General features: G+C 32.7%; 2 protein-coding genes across 3 annotated transcripts in view; one reads left to right on the top strand and one right to left on the bottom strand.

Moving 5' to 3' along the window:
* Nucleotides 1-1,971: 1,971 nt before the first annotated feature.
* Nucleotides 1,972-17,434, bottom strand: LOC139501390 (pleckstrin homology domain-containing family B member 2-like). Its single transcript, XM_071290443.1, has 5 exons — nucleotides 17,302-17,434; nucleotides 10,115-10,260; nucleotides 5,078-5,187; nucleotides 3,460-3,570; nucleotides 1,972-2,584 (listed from the first exon to the last, which is right to left on the bottom strand). Exons 1-5 carry the CDS (start codon nucleotides 17,366-17,368, stop codon nucleotides 2,521-2,523), a joined length of 498 nt encoding a protein of 165 aa, XP_071146544.1. The 5' UTR covers nucleotides 17,369-17,434; the 3' UTR covers nucleotides 1,972-2,520.
* A 5,928-nt stretch (nucleotides 17,435-23,362) lies between these two features.
* Nucleotides 23,363-24,908, top strand: part of LOC139501389 (uncharacterized) — a 58,881-nt gene continuing 57,335 nt past the window's right edge. Inside the window, exon 1 of one of the 2 annotated variants that reach the window (XM_071290438.1) lies at nucleotides 23,363-23,556. The gene's annotated coding sequence lies outside the window, so the exon portion shown is untranslated. The remainder of the gene's footprint in view (nucleotides 23,557-24,908) is intronic. The other variant, XM_071290439.1, reaches the window with a different exon arrangement.

Raw genomic sequence — 24,908 nt, 5'->3', positions numbered from 1 at the left:
GTTCCAAAGTACTGCCTATTGGTTAATACTCTCTAGACTAATATTAAAATCATTTAGGGTTGTCTCCTCATTGCATAGATTTCTATAGTCTTATTAGGTTCAACTGTTCGTCGTATTTCTATTTTTAATGCTCTTTTAGATCGTATTCAATTTCGACTGTCATGATTCAAGTGCCAGTGACTAGTCTTATGTAGACAAAACGCGCTTCTGGCGCACTACTTTTACATCCCGTTATAGGGTTATTGTGCTATGGTAAATGTTTGTATTCTTGTCTTTTGTTCTTGCTAATGTGCTTTGTCAATATTACTTTTTTTTTGTTAACATATTTATTTGTTTTATGGTGTTTAAGATTATAACACATAGTTGACTGCTGTACCCCTATTTTTTTTTTACATTTTCACCTATTATTTCTTTTTGGGTTTTTTTTCACACATTGTTGTCTATACCATGGAATTTGATGCAACTGTCAAACAAGTAAGAGTTTTAGCTAGCTTTATAACCAGGTTTAATCCACAATTTCGACATCAGAAAATGCCCGTCTATTGAGTCGTTATCCATTAGTTTGATGTGTTGGAACTTTTGATTTTGCTATTTGATTACGGACTTGGCTTTTTTCGGAGTTCGGTATTTTTTTTTTTTATATATATTTTACTTTTTATTCGTCTGGTATCATTATTGTGTTATAAATTTCACTTCAGTGATGGATAGATAAAATATTTAAAACTCCTTAAATTAAAACAAACGTCGGCAGAGAAAATAAGGACAACAAATCACTTACATGACGCCCATCCTATAGATGAAAATTCTGTCCAGAACCGTCTAACTATTCATATAAAACTGTATATACGAAGCGATTTATATGAATAGTCCCCCGAAAAATCTTTGATATGGAAAATTATTTCATAGATTTTATTTTTAAACGTCCTTTTTGGAAGATATATATACTCGAGACCCATGTAAATATATGTGCACGTGGCTTTAGCCGTTTTTGTCTTATATAGGATTTTTTTTTTGTAATGCTCTTCAACCCCATGATTGATTTTGGTCTTAAACTTTTTTTATTGAGTCGACGCTGATAAATATTATTTAGACGTTACAAAGTTTTGATGAGTTTGTCCAACAGACTTATACTGTTTTATGAATTGTTGTTTGTCCTTTTCTATTATTCAACGGTGTTGTATGAGTCTTTTGTACTTATGATTTTATTGTTCCCTTCTATTATTCAACGGTATTGTATGAGTCTTTTGTATTTATGATTTTATTGTTCCCTTGCTGTTTATGATCGATCGATCGATGGCTGTTTGAATGCTATATGTTAGCGCACAATGTCTATGTGGTGAGTAAACATTTTGTATAAATAGAAAGGGCAAAAAACCTGTCAGTTAGATGAATGTGTAATTACAAACAATATTACAATTTGTAATACTCAAATTGTATATAAATCTTATCGTAATTTCTGTCTATTTTATATATTCTGATGAGTCTTTTGTAGACGAAACGCGCGTCTGGCGTATATACTAAAATTAGTCCTGGTATCTATGATGAGTTTATTTACAACCACTGGGTCGATGCCACTGCTGGTGGTGATTTATTTCCCCGAGGATATCACAAGCCCAGTAGTCAGCACTGTTTGTGCTGACATGAATTGTCATTGATATGGTTATATTTATAAATTTACTGTTTACCAATTTTTGATTTTTTTGAAATACTAAGGCTTTTCTACCTCAGGCATAGATTACCTTATCTGTATTTGGCAAAACTTTTAGGAATTTTGGTTCTCAGTGCTCTTCAACTTCGTACTTTATTTGGCTTTTTAAACTTTTTTGGATTCGAGCGTCACTGATGAGTCTTTTGTAGACGAAACGCGCGTCTGGCGTATATACTAAAATTAGTCCTGGTATCTACGATGAGTTTATTTAGCAAACATGTAATTAAGGTAAATACAAAATTTAAACAAAAATAGATCTCAAATAAGGGCTTATTTGTAAATACTGCGAATCCCAAATATCAGGCATATTGTTAAACACAGACATCATGAAAGAAAATTATGACAAGTACACATTTATTAGTCTGAGGCTAGTAATGCTGTGGTCATCCGAAACAAAATACTCAGCATATTGGACTATAACTCAGCGACAACACTGTATGTCTTTATTTGCAGTAATGTAAAAAAAATCCTGTTATTATGTTATTCATTATGCACGCTAACTGGTGACCAAATGATAGATTAGCATAACCACTGATTGATGGGAGACATACATTATTAATATATAGAAATTAGAAAATAATTCTAGGACAAGACGTGATTAAAAAGCCCACAGGAATCCCTAAAATGTAAAAGTTTGAAATGCTTATTATATGTTCATGTAGATAGCAATTGTAAAAACAATATACATGTATATATACAACAATCAGTTGTAAATATGCAATCTTCTCTATAAAATATTTGTCCATAACTATTGTTCCACTAAAAGTTCAGTAACTTCTACTGATAAAACTATTCCCGACTCGACATGTGTTCTATCTAGATGTTATGTTTCTAAGCATTTCTATTTTGTTCTTTCTACAGCAGCAATACCAGCAACTGCAATAAAAGAGAAAAAAATCATTTATGTATGCTTATGTCTCTAAATTTGCTAATAGAAAATTAGAGTTTGTATGAACTGTGCATAATGGTCAATCATCCGTGCTTAAAAAACTGGATTATAACATTATATTTTATCTACATCGACAAGCTTTAAAGAGGATAACATTATGATGGATTAGGGGAATTCGAGAAATCGAAGTTCATTTTATACATGAAAACAGAAGATGTAGGATATACGTCTACGGAAAATCATCTCCCTGAATGTTAGAGTAGAAGTTAACAATATTCTTGAAAACAGACCCGTGTTTAAACCATATGTCAATCACTAATACACCAGATGTACATATATTAATTTGCTTTAAAGATTTGGTTACATCACCAAAATATTTAAAAAAAAAAAAAAAAAAAAAAACCAGCATTAAGACAACCACTTACGCGGTTTCTGACTTGCGGCATGCATTGGAACTTGTGTCAGATATGTTTTAGTTGTTTGACCACCTTTTAATTTTTATCTTTAACTCAATATGAAAGTTGAACAAACAAGACTTTACTAGTGATTAATATTATAAGACATTGTTGACTGCTGTACCCCTATTTTTGACATTTTTACCTATTATGTCTGTTTGTTTTGTTCACACATCGTTGTCAATACAATGGAATGTTATGCGACTAGTACTGTCATACAAGAAAGAGGTTTAGCTAGCTTTAAAACAAGTTTTAATCTACCATATTTCTTCATTATAAAATGCCTGTACCAAGTTAGGAATATGACAGTTGTTATTCATTCCTTTGAGGTGTTTGAGCTTTTGTTTTTTTACCATTTGATTACGGAAAGTCCGTTATGAATTTTTCTTATATTACACTTTGAATACCTTTTTTCCTCTAACTCTTCGATTTCCTCTGGTCTTAGATTTCTTCTTTCGTGTCTAGGCGTAGGTAGCTGCTTATCAGACTGGGCTCTTTTAAATGCATGATGCCACATTCTTAAATAAACAATGAGTCCACTTATGATGAATATATTTTATCAGAATTTTACAATGCTCGGATGTATGTTTTAGAAAACAAAACAAGTAGACCAATATCTAAAGTACTATTGGTTGTAATGCTCACTGAGAGTAGGTAATCGGTTTAACTTATAAATTCATATTAGCCAAACAAGTATTGGTCACTTGTTTAATCATAAAACATAATGCAAATATGTTAATTAATCACGTATATATTCGTATGAAAGAGTGAGACAAGTGCGCGAAGATCTGATTATTCATCTACAACCCTTTGGTATTAATTAAGTTAATGTAGGTTAACGTTGTTCAAATCTCATTTACCGATTAAGAAGATAACAATTACGGAAACAAACAAAAACTAAGGTCATAGCATTAACTCTAAAAGAAGTGAGACCCAGTGCGTCTGTCTCCTGTTGAGCATGCATCACAAGTCAAACAAAACCAAACTCAGTCAAATGTGCTATATCGGGAATAGGACTATGACAATCGGGAAAACGACAAAGCGTAGATGAGACGATTATACTAGTATCTACAGTTATCAGATTGCGAAAACAATTAAGTTGAGACAATGGCATCGTTTCGACCAACCTTTTCGCGAAACTGACCTTTAATCTTATTATTTGTAATTATTGGTGTCAATTGTTCTTAACTTTTTAATTTACCGATGTTAAAATCTCAAAAGTCGATTCAAAGTTTCAAACAAAAACTGAGGAAATCGCATTATCTGCAAAAGAGCAAAACTGGGTGTATCGACGATACAAGTATCTTCCACTATGCATGCATCCCCGTCATTTAATCAACACTCAACCCAAAATAGTACAATACTAGTGGGACATAACCCGTAATAGGACACAATCGGTTTAAGAACAAATCAGTGTCTCGTTAGTTGCGATACAGACAGGTTGTATTGGTCAACCAATACGTTATGGTGATCGTAAAAAACGAGAAGTAAATCTGTTTGAATTTTTGTTTGTAAGGAGCACACCCCTTTTATTGAAAAGATTAGAGGCAACAATAGATTACATGTGTTGAAATCTCATAAATCGATTATGAAGTAAAATGAAAGATAACACAAACTGGGGAAATCAAAATAAGCTGCGATACCAGCTGCATCGGCAGGTAAAGCATCTCTTTGCATGTAAACATGTATCTATTATGTGCATATATATATTTTGGGGCAAATATTGCATCACATATATTTTATTCTTAGTAAGTGAGTGAAGTGACGATCGTGTATATACATCAGTTAAATCTGTAAAACATTATTACAATAAAATGCACCAAAGATCGTGTCAATCTAAATGTCTCATCAACCCTATTTCGCATGTGTGCAATTAAGATAGAGTTATACATAGTTAAAACGTGTGTTTCCCAAACGCTCGCCATCATATAAGATGTATCATACAGGTTGCAACGATTAAACGTCAACTTATATTCTTCTGACTTATTCTGTTTTAAAGCTTTATAACAACTTCTTTGAACAAACCTTGATTGGTCAGGATCAGCTGCGCATAATTTTAGTGTCCTATCACCAGTCATGACTATTTCCATTAAGCACCCTGTGTCTATGTCCTTAGGTGGAAGCATTGTTTTGCACTAAAAAATAAGAAATAAGATCTTCCATTTTACAAACTTGCATTTCTCTTTAATTTAAAGTTTATTCGTCAAAAAGAACATACATATAAAAAAAGAAGATGTGGTATGATTGCGAATGAGAAAACTGTCCACAAGAGACCAAAATGACACAGGCATTAACAACTAAAGGTCACCGTACTGTCTTCAACAATGAGCAAAGCCCATAATGCATAGTACGCCTATTATATGATTTTGATCTACAATAACTTCAAAAGTAAACGTCATCGCTGTTACTATGCGATAATCTGAGAAATGTAGGATTTGAAGCGGTTACAGTATAATAGAGTATTCAGATAATGAACATATCTAGAGGAGATAACTCTCTTAGAATAGTGTATTGGCGCTTATTGTTAATTCGTCCTCGGATATTCTAGTACTGTGAAAATTTGCAATGCTTGCGCTCTCGAGTCTACACTCTATTAGGGATTTTTATGCAATAAACATTAAAGATGTATATCAACAATATCAAATTTTTATGAGACGTATATCAAAGGTTATATCTGCAATATTTAAATAAGAGTTGTTCGTAAATCAGAGCCGGTGTTATATATATAAAAAAAATAAGATGATATTTTGATCCGAATAAAAAAACTACTTCTCTAGTGGTTGTTAGACAAATACTATGGCATATAAATGTATATGGTAAAATGAAGATCAACAATTCCCGAAAATTATTGAAGACAGTATACTGATTTCTGTGTTTCCTTTTGGTTATTCTTCTAGCAATTAATGATCACCATCATAAGGTTGACTATCCGGTCACTTACATAATTAACAAGTCATAAATAGTTTTAACAGAAAAGAAATGGTGATGTGCCTAATTCTAATACATGTTAAATGCAAATAAAAAAGTGGACGAGACATTTAATGCCTCTTGAACGAGTCAAGACTATCTGCAGAAGTCACAGAGTCAGATAACGTGTTCAAATCGTTTATCGTTCTTGGGTAAAGGACTCTTTACTGATGCTGGTCTTACAAGATGGCATTTGGAAAGAGTGAACGTTGGTACGTCTTGGTAATCGGTCTGGTGGAATCAGTTTTTCGTCAGCATCAACTGTTACTTCCTCCCTCGATATTTTATACAAGAGGGTTAGTCTAGCTTATTTTCTTCTTTTCTCTAGTGTTGGCCATTGTAGTTTTGTAGAATAGATTCAATTGATGATGTGTTGTAGTATCTGTTTGCTAGATACCTTGCTGAACTTCATTGTATCATTTCCAGTTTATACTGGTCTTTTTTGTAGGTTAGTACCCCATACTGAACTTGCATATCCAACTGTCGGTCAATGTATTTTCCTTGATCTCACTGTTTTCTATATTAAAGTTTCGTTCAAGGAATCTTCTTGTCCTGTAACCTTTCTTACAAATGTTATGTATATGAGCACTCCTGTTTAAATGAGATGTGATGGTGCTTCCCAGACAGTTGGCTGATGATACATGTGCTAAGTTGTGGCCATAGAGAATGAAGTTTTTGTGTATTGGTGCGTTTATTTTTATTCTTATTTTTTGTGTGATTGGCAGAACTACACATTTGTCGGGAAGGAACTAAATCATTCATTTTTTTCTTCACACGATGGTTTCATCTGCAAATAGCCTAAATGTTGATGCAATGGTGTCTGGCATTTCTTTGGTGTAGAAAAGGAAGAAACTATGTCCAAGTACTGATCTCCGCGGGACACCGATTTCTCACTTTCTATGAAAACGTGTTGTATTCTAATAGAAACAAAACCCTTTTATCCAAGCAATTGTATTTTGTCCCCTTTTGATTCCATAATGATCAAGTTTATGGGTTAAGGGACTTTGGTTTACTTTGTCCGATGCCTTAGAGAAATGCATGATGAGGTAGTCTGTGTGTTGTCCGTTGCCAAGGTTCCTCGTCATGTCGTCAATGAACTCCACTAAAATAATGTTATTCTTAACTGCATGATTAATTATGTGACTGGTAACTTATGCTCAATGATTTTGCAGTAGATGCCGGTTAGAGATACATGTCTATAATTGTTGACTTCGAATCGTTTGCCTTTCTCAAAAACTGGGCACACAATTGCTGTATCCAATTAACTGCTATTATTTTCATATGATCTTCTATATGTAGTTGTTCTGATTGGTATTACTTGTAATGCCATCACTTTCTGAACTTTAAGTGTTAAGTTGTCATGGCCTGCTGGTATATGAGGGTTTAGTGCTAACATTAGCTTTTTTATTCCATTTTCAATGATGATAATATTACAAAACAAAATATGTGAGACTCTGAGTGTTAAGTTGTCTTGGCCTTCTGTTATATGTGGGCATTCTGTTATATGTGGGCATTCTGTTATATGTGGGCCTTCTGTTATATGTGGGTTGAGTGCTAACATTAGCTTTTCTATTCCATTTTCAATGATGATAATATTAAAAAAAAAGAATATGTGAGACTCTCCGTGTTAAGTTGTCTGGGCCTTCTGTTATATATGGGTTTGGTGCTAATATGAGCTTTTTGATTCCATTTTCTGTTATGATTATATAGGAATAAGAAGATATAGATTAAGGCAACAGTAGTATACCGGTGTAAGATCATAAATCGATTGAGAGAAAACAGAGTCGGGTTACAAACTAAAACCGAGGGAAACACAGCAACTGTAAGAGGAACAACAGAAGTGAACACAAAACCGCTAACATACATAGAAACGATGCATTTGATAACAACTATCATATTCAGAACTTGGTACAGGACATTTTAAGAAAATATGGTGGGTTGAATCTGGTTAAATAGATAGCCAAACCTCCCGCTTTATGACAACGTTAAAAAATGACAACACTACGTGACAGAAATACAACACAAATTCACGCAAGAAATTCTTCTCAGAGAAACACACAAAGAAATAATATAATAGTCGACACAACATGCAAACTGCAGAACAACAACAAATTATTTCATCGACGACAAACTCCACAGGCTATAAAAAAACAGTGACTGGCTTACGTAACTACCATGCAATTTCGAAATTTATACAAATATTTTCACAATACTCGTCCGAAGAATTTTCACGACAACATGGACAATAGTTTTATGGAAAGTCCATATTATAATTATTTGGATTACAAACAATAAGACATAACAGATTATCCGACCAAACCTATAACAGAAACAACAAAAATGTATGCATGTACATAAATATTGGATGTACAAAATATCGAGACAAGTTGTATAAACATTCAAATTCACACTCGTATACTAGTCATATTCGGGATTAAGACAATGATGGTATTAAAAGGCAATTGTATAATTATTTCGACAACAAACGATAAGACATACTATATTATCCAACCGAAACCATAACAGAAATAACAAAAATGTATACATGAATATTGGATGTACAAAATACCGAGACACGTCGCACAGTCGTACAAATTCACACTCGGTATAACAGTCATATTCGGGAATATGACAACGATGGTATCGACAGGTAACTTTATAATTATTTGGCCAACACACATTCAGACATAACAGATTATCCAACCAAAACCATTACAGAAACAACAAAAATGAATACATGAATGGTGGATGAACAAAATATAAAAACACGTCGTATAGTAATGCATTTTACAACTCGGATAACAGTCATATTCCGGAATATGAAACTGGTGGATACTCTTTATCACCTTTTATTCCTCTTCATCTGTTCTTTTACTTTATAACTTATAAAAAAATTGGCATGAGTATTAACGTTGTTCAGAACGATTCTTATACACAGTATTTGTTTAAAAACATTGTCAGAAACCCTTTTTGATTCTAGACGAGTGGTTGTTGTTGTCATTTTGATCGTACATCCAGGTGTGCAATACAGGTGCACAAATCCTCTAATGTTTGTCAACAAAGCAGTCTCTGGGAGCAATTCGACTTAACTGTTAATGAATGTCTATACAGTTCCTGGTAATTTTTCTTATTTACGGACGCAATGAAGTGTTTGACTACAGTGGTTATATTGATAAAGTGACATTATGCAATCATTCGCAAAGAGTAACCTTTACTTTTAACAACTTGTTTCAATGTAAAAATCATGTGACGAAATATGCAGACAGTGTTATTATGACGTATAAGCAGTGGCGTAGCTTCCCTTGAGGTAACGAGGAAACTGCCTCATCAAAGTTTTGACCAGGAAAAACAACAGAGAAGGACAAAGTAAGATTGAAAATACGTGTACTCCAGAATTCGAGAGGAAATAATTCCAAGCAATAAAATTATTTACACTCTACCCGCGTATTCCTTATGAATAACTTACATAAAATGGAAAAGTGGAAACGGGGAAGTCGTCAAAAAGATAGCATTCAGAACAAAGAGCACGTCAAGAGGTCTTCAACGCAGAGACAAAGTCCCATACGCAGGATTTTAATTATCAATAAGAAAAAGTGCCTAACGTCCTTTGTATATAATTGATCAACGCAAATACACATGTTTGTCGAACTAGCAAATTATACTTTGTAGAAAAAGACTTATTTCAAATAAGATATACAAACTTTAACATGACACGATGCTTTATTTATTTTTTCACAATGTATACATGTGTAGCTTTGATGGACTTTTTTTCAACAGAGATTTGACATTTCTTAAATTGTGCTCTTCTTCTCACCGAAATGTTCCTTTATTCCTAAGATGCAGTTATAATGATATAATTTATCTATGGCCTGGGTATACAGTTACAAGTCATAGCTAATCTTGAACTTTAATAACTTCCAAAATGTACCATTATTTAAGAGACTTTCAGGAGTATGGCAGTTATATATAGTAAGATAAGGCCAATCTTAATCTGAATTTCTGACGTGGTAAACTCTTTTTTGCTTATAGCTATATATGTCTGATTCTGATATTGCTTTCGGCAAGACATTAATATAGGTATATATGCAATTTTACCTGTTTCCCGGCTTTTATTGCGATACAATCATTTTTAACGTCAAAAGATTTCTGTGGACGTGATGCGTTTCTGTTTCTGTAATAGCGAACTGAACCACCTAAACACACTACCAACCAAGTACGTTTCCATTTCTTGAAAAATGTCCCTAGAAAAGAATATGTGTATACTTTCAATGTCGTAGCTTATGTCATATAATGAAATGAAAATAAATAAAAGAATTGGTTTAATCTCTAATGATTTTTTTCTACTACAAGGAGATAGTCACATAACTCATACTCATTATATGATGAGCTAGGACACGGTCCACACTCAGCTAACCGAGAGATTGGTCGGTTAATCTATATTGAGTATGCGGCTATATCGGCGGTTGGTCTGTTAATCGGGTTGGCTAAAGTCTGTTAATCAGGTGTTATCGAGAAAATCATTGAAAGTTCAGCATGTTTCATTGTATAACTTTTTAAATATATTGTTAACATAAAAATTATTCATGTCTAACAAAACAATTCAATGTACTGAATGCAGTGGTGTAATTATTATTTTTCTAGCTTCAATGTACGATCTATAAAATGAAAAGGCGGGTTACTCATCAATAAATTTATACACATTTTACACACACATAAAGTACACAAAATGACACGTTGGTTGAATTTACTTGCGTGCAATAATTTGAACATCGAAAAAAGACAGGCATTATGTTTGTTAACCATATTGATATCATTGTGTGAAAAATCTACACGAAAATCTGTATTTTCGTAACATAAATCAATCTTTATTTAAAACCTGGTCTGTTAATGGGTCGGATGTATAAAACCCGGTCTGTTAATAGGTCTGTTAAGAGTAATGAATGACAATAAAGTATGATTTTATTGCTATATTGGGTGTGATCGAATCAAATGGGTAGGTTCAAGACGAGCGGCTAAAATATACGGAAACAGCACATGGGCAATGAAACATAAAATATACGGATCAACATATGAACAATGAACAATTTATACAATGGAAAATGAAAATTGATAAAAATGGTTTCAAAAAGTGTTATATTGTAGTAATATTAATTTCATCCAAGAATGGTCGCATATATCATGTGGATTCTGTTTAATAGTCATGAATGCCATCAATTTGTCATCTACATTGGTAACCAGTATATAAATCAGAGATAAACGTCGTAATGGAACTCAACATCAGTAAGTAAAATATATTGGGATGCTAAAATATAAAGAATAGAGAAAGAATAATGAGTAAGATAAATAAAATTGAAAGAAAAGTAACATAACAATTTAAATAGCACAGAAATAAACAACACCCCGATCCGGACCCCTTTGGTATACACGAGAATCTGGATGGAGACGCAGACTATAGAATAATAGATAAGAACAGTAGAGACTGATGCATTGCTAAAAAAAAGAGAGAGCAAATGATATTTTTTTAAGATTACAGACATGAAACCCCTGAGTGTTGAAACAGTAACGGATTGCGATGTACTCATATTGGTGACAAATGCTATAGAAGTTTACATGTGTAGTTCTCCTCTGCACTTATGTAGAAAGGAACTAGAAATGGAATAAAATGAGTTAAAAGTTAAGATAACCTTATGTAGCTGCATTCGCTCATTGCCATTCACTTCTTTAGAATGATTTGTAAACAACATATGATTAAGTAATAGAAGAAAAGAATCAATTGGATGATTCTGACGAATAAGGATTAACGTCCAGTGACAAACACGTTATATGTACCCTGTGCTGTATTAGAAAGACACGTTCAGTAGGATTAGAGAACGTGCTACTCTGAACACACACACAAAAAAAGGTTGATTTGAAAACGTTAATGATAAATGCATGCATATTCCAGCGGCCAATCCATATACACATCCTTCCATAAAATGCAAAGGAAGTCAAAATAAAAATGCTCTTACTAGAAGGATACTGTTGCACCGTATTCAGTGTCAATATTTTTTTTTTGCTCAAGAACATCTAATTCTTAACTTTTTCAATGGGAAAATGTAAAGGTAGCAAAACTATCATCGTGGTTAAATAACTCTTAACTGACACAATTTCAATTGTCCAACCCATTGACAGACTTTATTCCCATAATTTTCACTAAAAAGTGGTATTATTCACGTTATATTACAATTATGAAATATTTACTAATGTCAAATATTTTTTTAGAACCAAAGTACTATTTTGTGTCCTTTAAATGATATCTAAAATTGTTTGTTTCGCCTTTTATTAAAAAAAATTGCTATGCATATAAGCATAAATTAAACATACTTGCGCGACGCCTTTTAGTTTTACTGAAAACTGTGCAGACTAAGAAATGTTTTTACAGGTGGAAAATATTCTATGATAGATATCATTTTGTCAGACACTTTTCTTTTTTTGATTTGGTTCTTATAATGTGCCAAAAATATGTGCATTAAATAGTGTTTAACATTAAATTGTGCGTTTTACTCTTAACAGACATATAACCAACCCGATTAACAGACGAATCGCCCATATAGCCACATACTCAATATAGATTAACCGACCAATCTCTCGGTTAGCCGAGTGTCGGTCGTGTAGGATGATACGTGAATTGTATTACCCGGATTTGCTTTAAACTTTTGTGGATTGAAAACTCCATTTGTGGTAATTATGACTCTTGGAAAAGATTACCTTAATGGAGTCCGAAATAATGCTATGCTCGAGAACTCATTTATTTTATGATACCAAAGTCATCCCTGGTCTGTAATGCTCATGTTTAGTTTTCTTTTAATAGTTTTGTGTGCGCTTTTGTTAGTCTTCGCGACTTTTTTCCTTTGTCATAATATTATCTGTTATTTCTTCGACTTCTTATTTTTGAATCGCCCACTTTATCCCCAAGTGTATTTAGAGTCGAAAAAAAGATGTCAGACTTGTTTCATTTGGTGCTGAGCAAGGTCATCAAAAAAGGTTATATTGTTAAACCACCGGAGTATCACTCGCCAATATCCACCCATACCGAAGTGTGTTGCTATCCTGCAACACTGACAAATTCCATAGTTTGTGCCGAAATATAAGCCTTGGTATGCGTACGATATGGTTTATATCTAGTTCAAGAATATCTTTTATATTCATCGTGTGAAGAATCCGTCGTTGAAAACAAGTATATACTATATTTTTTTAATAGAAATTCACAGAAATAACTGCAAGTGTTAAAGGGGCACTAGCTGCCAAATTCATGGTCTTCGATTTGACTCAAATTCTCATATTTTATTTATAACAATGTGAAACATTTATCCAAACTATTAAAAGTGTGAAATAAACAGTTTACAGAGCATAGGGTCAATAACAAGTAGTTTCGTTTCGTGTGTATTTTAGTCTAGACTCCATCTAATTAAATATCGAGTTGACCTCAGATGACCATATAATTAAGCGATGTAAACATAAATATACTAATGATTAGTTATAAATAGATTAAGCTGACACGTGCTGTTGGAATTTTTATAGGTCTGTTTAATTTCATATTATAGATTAAAAATGTATGTTTCTCGTCGTTTTTACATGTAGAAGAAAGATTTTTAGTGGATCAAATCAGTCATCAAATGATTTACCTGTGTTTCACTTTCAATGTTGACATTCCTTTCCTTTAAATAAACAGTACACGTACAAAGCATGCGTTGTCCATCTCTAGTTAAGGGGTTAAATTGAAGTTCACATGAATATGGATTTAGTGAGGTCGACTTATTCACTTGCAAGTGAATAATTCATTCTCAATATTACTCAGCTTAATTTGACAAAATTGAACCATTTTGGCTGCTAAAAGCTAATTATTATTTCACTATATCACTTTTATCATTGATTGAACAAAAAAAAATCATACTTTAGATTTTAATACATCTCGTAGCTAGTGCCCCTTTAATAGTTTTAAAATAAACAAATCGCTATGTCGTTTTATTTCTTGAAAACTCAAATAAGGCAACTGACCTTCGGAAAGTTTCGCATATAATATCCCCCCTAAAGCTTATGTGAGCCAAGTGCTGCTATCATCTGCTGTGATGCGGTAAACTATGAACATCTTTTTTCTGTGAATACAGCTACAAATGTATAATTAATGAAACCGAAACCGGTAACGACAAGGTAAACAAATTTATTTACCAGTATTAAAGTTTATTTTTGAAGAAGGACGAATGTTTTTTTTCAAAATGATATTCCATGAAAATCGTTATGTAATTTTTTCATTTTTTCTATGTTTGAAAAAAAATATGTAAGTTGTACATTTATTTACCGATTACTTATTTTTATTTTTTTACAAGCAAAAAATAAAATAAAATAGAAACAATTGTTTTCAAATTATGTACTTATAAAAATAATGGTCGATAATCACTCTTGCTGAAGACGGGGGATTTGTTTTGTTTTAGACGAAAACATGGCAACCGAATACAATTATTGATTCTGACTGGTAATTTTTTTTATTTTTCTCCAGCTCTGAAACTTTAAATCCATATTTTTAGAATAGCGATAACGGCTGCTGGACCTTGCAAAAGATTTTCCGGGGGAAAAAAACTCAAATATTTTCAGTGCATCAAATTGATTCTATTTCACAAAAAGGGTATAAAATTCTTTAAACCCAACATCTTTTTATCAAAACATTTAATTAAACAAAATTCTTTTTTGCAGTGCAGGCGATTTGGTGTCACGATATCACAGTAGCATGGGTTCGAATCCCGGCGAGGGAAGAACCAAAAATTTGCGAAAGCAAATTTACAGATCTAACATTGTTGGGTTGATGTTTAGACGAGTTGTATATACATTATGTACACAGCCATGTATCACCATCATTGATGGCGATCCGATGGATACATCTGTTGTAGGGTTGTCACTGACTCAGACGTACTTATGAATATAATTATTTTCTGTGACTGTATCTTACATTAATTTGTAGGATCCTTTACTAATGTTGAAATGGTGAAGTTGAAATCATCCCTTCGTAAATTTTACGGACGCCATCACGAGTTGGTTGACCGTTATGGAATAACCGTTTCACAAATGATATCGGATATGTTCCTTACGTCGTAACTACAATCCCCTTCCCTTTCATGAATATGACCTACCGAATTAGACTATTTACCGGATTTGTAATCACTTAAGCAACACGACGGGTGCCACATGTGGAGCAGGATCTGCTTACCCTTCCGGAGCACCTGAGATCACCCCTAGTTTTTGGTGGGGTTCGTGTTGTTTATTCTTTAGTTTTCTATGTTGTGTCGTGTGTACTATTGTTTTTCTGTTTGTATTTTTTATTTTTAGCCATGGCGTTGTCAGTTTGTTTTAGATTTATGAGTTTGACTGTCCCTTTGGTATCTTTCGTCCCTCTTTTACTATAGATAATTTAGCTGATCTGTAACAATATCATCTTCATGCCTTATATATCATGTACTGTAGTACGCCACTAGATTAAAACTGACGTGGAAAGGTAACACATGGCCAGCGAAAGCTCTTTTTTTGAGAGCCCAGGTGGTCGTGTGGTCTAGCGGGACGGCTGCAATGCAGGCGATTTTGTGTCACGATATCACAGTAGCTTGGGTTCGAATCCCGGCGAGGGAAGAACCAAAAATTTGCGAAAGCAAATTTACAGATCTAACATTGTTGGGTTGATGTTTAGACGAGTTGTATATATATATATATTGTTGGGTTGATGTTTAGACGAGTTGTATATATATATATCCCTCGCCGGGATTCGAACCCATAATATATATATATATATATATATGTGTGTCGCTGGTGCTATTTTTGTTTCCCTGAATCCTTAAAGGAAACTTTTATATTCATCAAACAAACAAAAACGAACTCCGAGTTAAATTCAAAAAAAGAAAGTCCTCAATGAAATGACAAAATCAAGTGCTCAAACACATCAAACGAAAGGATAACAACTGTCATATTTCTGACTTGACAAGGAATTTTCTTTTGCAGATTATGGTGGATTAAACCTGCTAGCTAAACCTCTCACTTGTATTACAGTCGGTTAAATTTCAAATATATTGACAACGATGTTGGAACAAAACAAACAGTCATAATAGGTAGAAATGTAGCAAATAGGGGTACAGTAGTCAACATTTGGGTATAAACTTAACTACTATAGAAAAAAACAAAGATGTCAACAAAGGAAAAAAAGGCAATATTACGTATATCTTTCAAATAGTAAGCAGGCATTACCCAAAAAAGAAAACAGCTGTAAATAAGAATCATGAGAGATTAGAACTCAGTCGTAGACCTCATATCTAATTGTATTCACAAAGCCCGGTTGTCACTGTGACTCACTATTAAAAGCAACTTGGTTCACATCTTCCTATATTTTTATTCTGATTAACTTTTCTTTGACAAGGTAAACTTGATCCAAGTCACTATCAAAAAATTGAAAGTAACACGTTTAATAATGTCTTTCGTCCGAAGGGCTTTTCTGAATTTACCTACATCAGGAACGCTCAAAGCCAAACATTTGAAATCATAAGATGTATTAGTACCGAAACCGTTGAAGAGCTATATGTCAAAATATACCTAAAATGAATAGCCAAATTCATCTAAAGCCAACTTTGCCTGAGGGAGTTGAAACCTTAGTTTCATAATATTTTCAAAATTTATAAACGGACAGTTTTAGTAAAGTTTGTTATATCATGTTAGTACCGAAATACTGACTACTGAGCTGATGATACCCTCGGGGACTGATAGTCCACCAGCAGAGGTATCGACCCAGTGATGTAAAAAATTGAAAACATCACGTTTTATATTTTCTTTTTACCAATTAGTTGCAAACCGAATGGCAAAGTAGTTCAGAAATTGTGATGAATATAAAAGTTTCCTTCGAGGATTCAGGGAAACAAAAATAGCACCAGAGAAACATATATATATATTATCAAAGAGTTTCATAAAAAAAATGGTCTAAGTCACCGGCTTTTCATTTGAAAAAAACTTTATCAAAGAAATATCTGCACTGCGTGTCATTGGGTAATTCCCGTTCTTTGGCGGTTGTCAATATAAAAAAATCCATCAAAAACCTTGACCAAGAAAATGTGTACAAGAAAACTGTGATAGTGCCATCGAGTTTCTTCGTCCACTGCATGGTCGTTATGTGCCTTATACTATTAATAATATACAATGACTTGGTAACCCACTGTACACTTAGGGAAGTCTTATGCTTGGAAACCCTGACTAGGTGAAAATAAGTCACTTACTTTGACGATAAATGTATCCTGCTCTCAATATCATAACATCTTTATCCTCAACTTTTAACGAAGCCATACTTCATAATGTTTACCAAAAATAAATTGCCATTTTGTTAAAGTGTCTTAAACTAATTTCTCTAATAATAACAATATAACAGTTATAGGGATTAAGAGTTTAAATGTGAACTGATTTAAATGGATATTGGTCATTTGGTCAATCCTTTAATTTTAAACTGTGTTAAATCATACATGATTAAATTATGGTGTATTGAATTATAAACCTGGTACCTTTTGATAGCTATTATTTGTGTGTTTCTCTGTCCTATATGTTCAATCATTTATTTTTATTGTAGTTCTGTCGTGTAATGTTGTCACTTTAATTATATTTAACATTGCAATAAAAGCAGGAGGTTTGGCTAGCTGCAAAACCAGGTTCAATAATGTGGTCATTTTTTTGGGATAAATTTCCTGTTAACAAAAGTTTAAATTTTTCGAAAAACTAAGGATTTTCTTATTCCAGGCATAGATTTCCTTAGCCGTATTTGGCACAACTTTTTGGAATTTTGGATCATCAATGCTCTTCAACTTTGTAATTGTTTGGCTTTATAAATATTTTGATATGAGCGTCACTGATGAGTCTTATGTAGACGAAACGCGCGTCTGGCGTACTAAATTATAATCCTGGTACATTTGATAACTATCAACCCATTTTTTTTCTTAAAATGTCCTGTACCAAGTCAGGAAAATGGCCATTGTTTTATTATAGTTCGTTTCTGTCCTGCAGTTACTATTTAATATCGTATACACATATATCTAAAAATGGATAGGATAAATATAAGACTAAAATTGTTTGAAGTCTTCTGTGTAACGGTATTCAGGGGGGAAACAACTGTGGAAAGGGAGTGGATGGTACATCTATACTGCTTCCAATTGTAAGAGTGTGTTCATAAAAGCAAACACACATTAAAAAAAGGGAAAGAAACTGAAGTAATTAACTTTTGAAAATAAATTCTAACACAGTGAATAGATCTGAACAATTAAAGGAGTGTAAAATCCCAAACAACTGTGCAACACCATTTAATCTTAGACATATTTCAATTCCGGCATTCGAACCCTCGTTCGAACGTTCTGGATCAAAAAGAACAATGAAATACAATTTTGTCAACCCCCTTTGATAAGGGTTGGTGATTACAGAATTGCTCTTAATCCAAAGCAAAGTATGTTTTTCCAGCAACATTGACAGCACTATCATGATTTTTTCTGAATTGACCTTTCAATATTTTTTTTTTAATTTACATTTCATTTTACAAGAAAAATAAGAAAATTTTATATACCAATAATCACCATGGGGAAATATTACATGTCTATATGCCATTTTGTTTTTCTTTGATGACATATTTATTCGTTTTTATAGTGATAAAGATTATAACACAATGTTGGCTACTATACCCCTATTTTGACATGGTTACCTATTTTATCTGTATATAGGTATAAGCAGACGTGGTATGAGTGCCAATGAGACAACTCTCCATCCAAGTCACAATTTTTAAAAGTAAACCATTATAAGTCAAAGTACGGTCTTCAACACGGGGCATTGGCTCACACCAAACAGCAAGCTATAACAGGTCCGAAAGTGACTAGTGTAAATCCATTCAAACTGAAAAACAAATCTATATAAAAAAAAATGAGAAACACTTATGAACCACATCAACAAACGCCAACTATTGGACATCAGATTCATGACTCCGGAGAGGTCCAACAAATGAAGAAGGTTTAAATGTTTCAACCTTGACCCTTATCTGAAACATATGTATGTTTGTTTACACATTGTTGTCAATAAAATGGAATTTTATGCGACTATCATACAAGTGAGAGGTTCAGCTAGCTTTAAAACCATGTTCAATCCACCATTTTCTACAAAAGGAAATGACTGCATCAAGACAGGAATGCGACAGTTGATTTCCATACGTTCGGTGTGTTTAAGCGTTTGCTTTGGCAATTTGTTAATGGATCATCCTATTTAAATTTTCCTTGGAGTTCGGCATTTTTTTTATTCTAATTTTTAATATCAATTGTTTGGCGGGCGTGTGAATGCGTTAACAAATGTAATACGGTAAATAACTATGCTAAAATATACCTGCTTTTAATGAATAAAAACCAAAAAGCGTACTAAATTCAATATGAATGCAAAAGTTTTGAAAAAAAACCTTAAACATATAAATAAGTGATTGATGGAATGACAAGTCATTCTAATTCATGTTCAGAGTCAAAATTTCAAGATTTTTTTTAATAATTCAGAGATTCCATCTAGATAATAACTGTCAACTTATAATTTGGAAACAATGTTTTAAATGCTGTTTTTAGGTAAAGTTATAAATTTCCATTATACAAACGTTGAGCTACATAATTGTGTTTAACTCACTTTATTTTTTTTTTAATTTTAAGGCATGTAATTGACAGTAATCGAAAAGTAATGTAATTACTTTTGATAAAGTAATCGATTGCAATCGATTACATACAAAAATCTGAGTAATCGATTATTAATCGATTGCACAAAAAACCTCCATGTAATCGATTATTAATCGATTACATTTGTCAGTAATCGTGCCCATCCCTGGTAATACCATTATGTCACATAAAACACCTACAATACTTTAGTATTGGAAAAGAAGCTGAAGGTGACACAGATATACTGCTTCCAATTGTAAGAATAAACACACCTTATGTATAGGAAAACACGCTGAAATAATAAAAGAACAAACTTATTAATATTTAACACAGTAATATAATAAAAAAGGAGGGTTAAAATCCCAAACAGCTGTGCAACAATATTTTTTTCTCATACCAATATTTTAATATCATTTGTTTGGCGTGTGTATGGAGACGTTAACAAATCAAACAGTGTAGCTGTTAACAAATTAAATACCATATTGTTCCACACATTATGTAGTAAAATTAAATTACGTTCACTCGACAGACAAATGACCTTGTGACTACTATTGTTGAGGTTGCCCTGTACACACACAGACTAATCCTCTTGGCTGTTTGTGGTGTAGAGATAAAAATTAGACCCACGTCCGACCAGTTTCATTGATCCCAAGAACATAGCAAATTGTCATTAGGGAAAACTTATGATAATGAAAAGTAAAACTAACCATGCAGATCTTACCACACTGAATGACTGTCATATACACGGAAGTGTGTCTACCAAGGCAAGACTATGCCAGTTAAACGTTACAATTGTTCCAACGCGCACTTTTTGGAGATTGATTGATGTTTAACGCCATTTTCAGCACTGTTGACTATTTTGTGGTGGCCAGTTTCTATTGATGGTTGAAGCTTAGACTCTAGATTGACTGAAAAAGGAATGCATGGTCGACTATGAATATCAAATTATATTATTAAATCCTAAATGTCAGTTTAAACAAGATTTTTGTACTTGTTTTCGTGAAATCCTAATTCAATATAATACACTTTTAAGATCGAGGAACATTTATACAAATTAAAATTAACAATGTTTTGGTCCGTTTTTAAACGTGCATTTTAGCTCTTCAACGATTTTCAGTACTTATACATCTTCGGATTTCAAATGTTTGGCTTTGAGCGTTCCTGATGAAGGTAAATCCAGAAAAGCGCTTCGGACGCAATAAATTATTAAACGTGTTGTTTTATATTTATGCAATTAGTAAGGTTACAATTTCCCAATATTTGTTTCACTCACAGGGTGAATATGTAAAAAGTTATCAAATTAAAAGTAGGAGTAACTTCCCCTGTATTCATACGGGGATTTAAAGAAAAATTCTATTTCAATCATATTCATCAAATATCATTTTGTCAACAATTGTACATTTCTACATAAAATTAAAATGGTATGTAGACGTGACTACGTGATGCTGTTAGAGACATATAATTTATAATATTTTCATTCTTTTACAAGTTGCACGTAAATAATGTAATATCCGAACATTCATGTTATAAAATAATGTCAATTTTGAATTCAAATTGATTAAATTTTACATTTTCAAGGCTGGTTTCTCAACATATATCCTTTCATTTTAATTTCTTTTTCTAGTTCTGACAGCAGTGCTAAATGCTCTTTTCTATTGGAATTTGCTCTTACAATCTGTCACCTCATATAATTTAATTCGTTTACAAGCATTAAAATGTCACATATTGATTGCAATAAAAAGAATTCTTACACAATATACAATCATAATAAAACAACCAATATTCAACAAAACATCTGAATTACGAGACACTATATATCAAATGACTATTGAAAATGAAGACGCGGCGTAGAATTAAAAAAAATTTAATGTAAAGCTTCTGTTGAGTCCCATCATGTATGGTCAAATTTTGAACAGTGTAAATGAGAAAAACTCACAATGCCAAACACACTTAATTCATCATTACGTTATCATTTCCTAAATGTAAACTCATCTTTTGAGGTATCGATAATTCTAGCGTGCTTCCATTATGCAGATTACACAAGTCTGTGTCCACACTTATATATGTAAAGCTACGGTTGAGTCTCATTTCATATGGTCACATTTTGAAAAGTGTAAATGGGGCAGTACTCACAAGGCCAAACACGCTAATTCATTCATTGCATTATCAATATCATTTCCAAAATGTAAACTGATAGTCCAGTCAATCTAGCAGAAATTGGACCCTAATCTTAAAGTAATTGTAACAGAAGACTTTCTAAGTTTTCATCTTTAGCATTGTACCCCAAATATACACAGAAAAAAGTCCAACAAAATATAACTTGAGGAAGACTAAAAAATAACGATTTTACCAAATTTTCACATATTTTTTCAAAATGGTCTCAAATCCACAAATTTGCAATATGCAATTTCTTAATTGAAAAATGTGAAAAAGAAAAACAATACCCATAATACTTCGGTTTTGTACATTTCATGAGCGGAAGATGGTATAATATAGTAAAATATCAACTTATAACCCCATCAAAGTATCATACTTTACATTAATTTTAAGAAAATCAAGACAACGAAAAACTGACAAAAAAGGCTCATTTTTGGAGAGTTATCTTCCCTTTCCTATGTTAAATTCCATAGTCAATACAAATTGGTGTTTTTTTTGTTTTCCTCAAGTTATATTTTATGGGTCGTCTTTTTTTGTGTATAAAATTAATTGGGGCTTAATGTTATAGATAAGAACTAAAACATTTTCTGTTGTAATTAGTTTGAGGTTAAACCTTAGATTGACTGGGCTATGATCTTTTGGAGTATCGATAATTCAGTCTATCTTGCACCCATCATGCAGACAACACAAGTCTGTGTCCACACTTATATAATTAGTCTCTTTGATAGGTTATCATGCAAAATTATTACACCATATTTTCAATACAAGTCAAAACATTTACTAAATTTTATCATTGTTTTATAGTATGAAATATATATAGAGAAAAATGTCTAGTGAAAACCGATGATTTATCAGTCAAAGTATTTAAAATTACTATTGGCGGAAAATGAATACCAAAGAAAAAAATGAAAAAAAAATTGGGCATCCATTTGCTGCAATGAAATCGTATCTGAAGATGTACATTATAGTTGTAAATATTTCTAAAATCAGTCAGTGACAGTCTAATATATGTGTGCATATGAATAAAATCTTAGTAAAATCAAGGAATTGTACAGTATATTTAAATATACAATTCCTTGGTAAAATAAAGTAAAATAAAGAAAAATAAAAGTTAAAAATCACTTTCTCCAAGTCAGGAATATGACATTTGTTGTCCATTCGTTTAATGTGTTTTGTCATTTGATTTTGTCGTGTGATCATGGACTTTCCGATTGAATTTTCCTCGGAGTTCAGTATTTTTGCGATTTTACTTTTTGCATCATACCGCTTATCCGACAGAACTATATAGCTATGTACAGATAAAGAAAGAATTTGTATATCCTTGGATAAAATTGCATCTGTGAATGACACTGTATATGACTTTTGAATGCAAGAACATGATACATTATGAGTTCGTCGTATATCTATGTTAACTTCATTGGTCGGGGCAGGGTAAGGGGTTTTCGCATGACTTGTTTTTCAGCAGTCGCGTGCCATTTATTGAACCCTGAAAGATAAGTTGCATGGCTGCGCAAAAAATCAATAGTATTACGTGTAACAGTCATGCGTTAACCGTTTATGATTGACCTTAATATGATCTAGATAAAATAGTGAACTGATAAGACTAGTTTCAAGTCGAGGCAACGCATCGTTACACAGGAAGATACACAGTTATGGATGGTAAGTCAAGTGCATATTTTGACTGCTTTGCATGACTGCTCATTGTGGGCTCTGTGAGCGGCTAATGAAATATCTGTGTCTAACTATTTACCTCGGGAATTCTGCTAAAAGATTAGCTTATGCTTTATCTGAGGAAAATATAATTTAGTGTTTTCAATGTCACTACTGCAGTGATCTGGAAGGATTTTTTCTCTATGGGCCCAGGGCCCCTCAAAAATAAATTCAATGGGCCATTTAAAAAAAATATGGGCCATGTTGTCAAATGAGTGGGCCATTTGCATGATTTGAATTGATTACAGTGAAAAAAAATTAATGGTGTATATTTCGCCAAAGAGGTGGTGGTACATTTTTTGTACTTACCTTACTGATTCTAAATAATATCATGGATATTGTTGCTGTCATTTTGTAATTTCAATTTCAAAGAATATAAAATAAGTTCTTCCAAACCAGACAATATTATATTTAAGATAACCTTTAATTACAATATTTAAACTGGTACTGTTGTCTTGTTCATGTTCATGTTTTTTTTACATTAAATTTGGGTCTTCGTCGATACCATGCTTATTCCAACGTTCCGTATTAGAGGACGTTTCTGGCATATCCTCTGCACTTCTTGTATTATTATTACTTCATCACAATGACAACAATAACAGTAGAGACTATCATTAAATGATAGAACAAAACAACAAATCGTTGAAGGCATGTTTACAAAATGTCAAAACGAGCCAAAGACCAAAAAGTGACAAGGACAGTTAAGCCCCTTTTATGAAGACAAAAAATATTTTTATATTCATAAAAATGCTTTGGGTTTTTTAATCAAAATAATAGCAAGCTAAACTAATTTACAGGATTATAATTAAAGATAAATCTCGTCTGTACTAGCCAAATTTCACAAATTTAAAGTTGTTTATGAAAAATCATACCATGAATGATGGTTAATTACGTTTTTTGGGTAATCAGTTGTACCGCATGGTTCTATAATTACCATATGATAACACCCAAGACGTCCCAAAAATATATAGGTGCTCCTATCATTGGAGGAACATTACACAGTTGTGTACACACACATGGCGGCACGGAATACGATCGTTAATCCATTTTGATGATATTTAAACGTTTCGAAACAAAGTGAAAAATATCGTGCGCCACATGGGCGCTTACATAAGTCACTCTATGCGCCATTTCTGGTCGATAAGCGCTATAGGCGCAGGGCGCACGTCCTTCCCGATCACTGCTACTGAATAATTTGCTGGTTTTTTTTCAAAGCACAAGTAATGAAGTATATAAAAACTCATGTTGGTTAAACACTCAGACTCAGTAGTGGCTCATGTTATGCACATGTTATGTAAAGT

The sequence above is a fragment of the Mytilus edulis genome, chromosome 13 (genome assembly GCF_963676685.1).
Source record: "Mytilus edulis chromosome 13, xbMytEdul2.2, whole genome shotgun sequence".
NCBI classification, from domain to species: Eukaryota; Metazoa; Mollusca; class Bivalvia; order Mytilida; family Mytilidae; genus Mytilus; species Mytilus edulis.
This window is presented reverse-complemented; position numbering and strand designations above follow the sequence as displayed.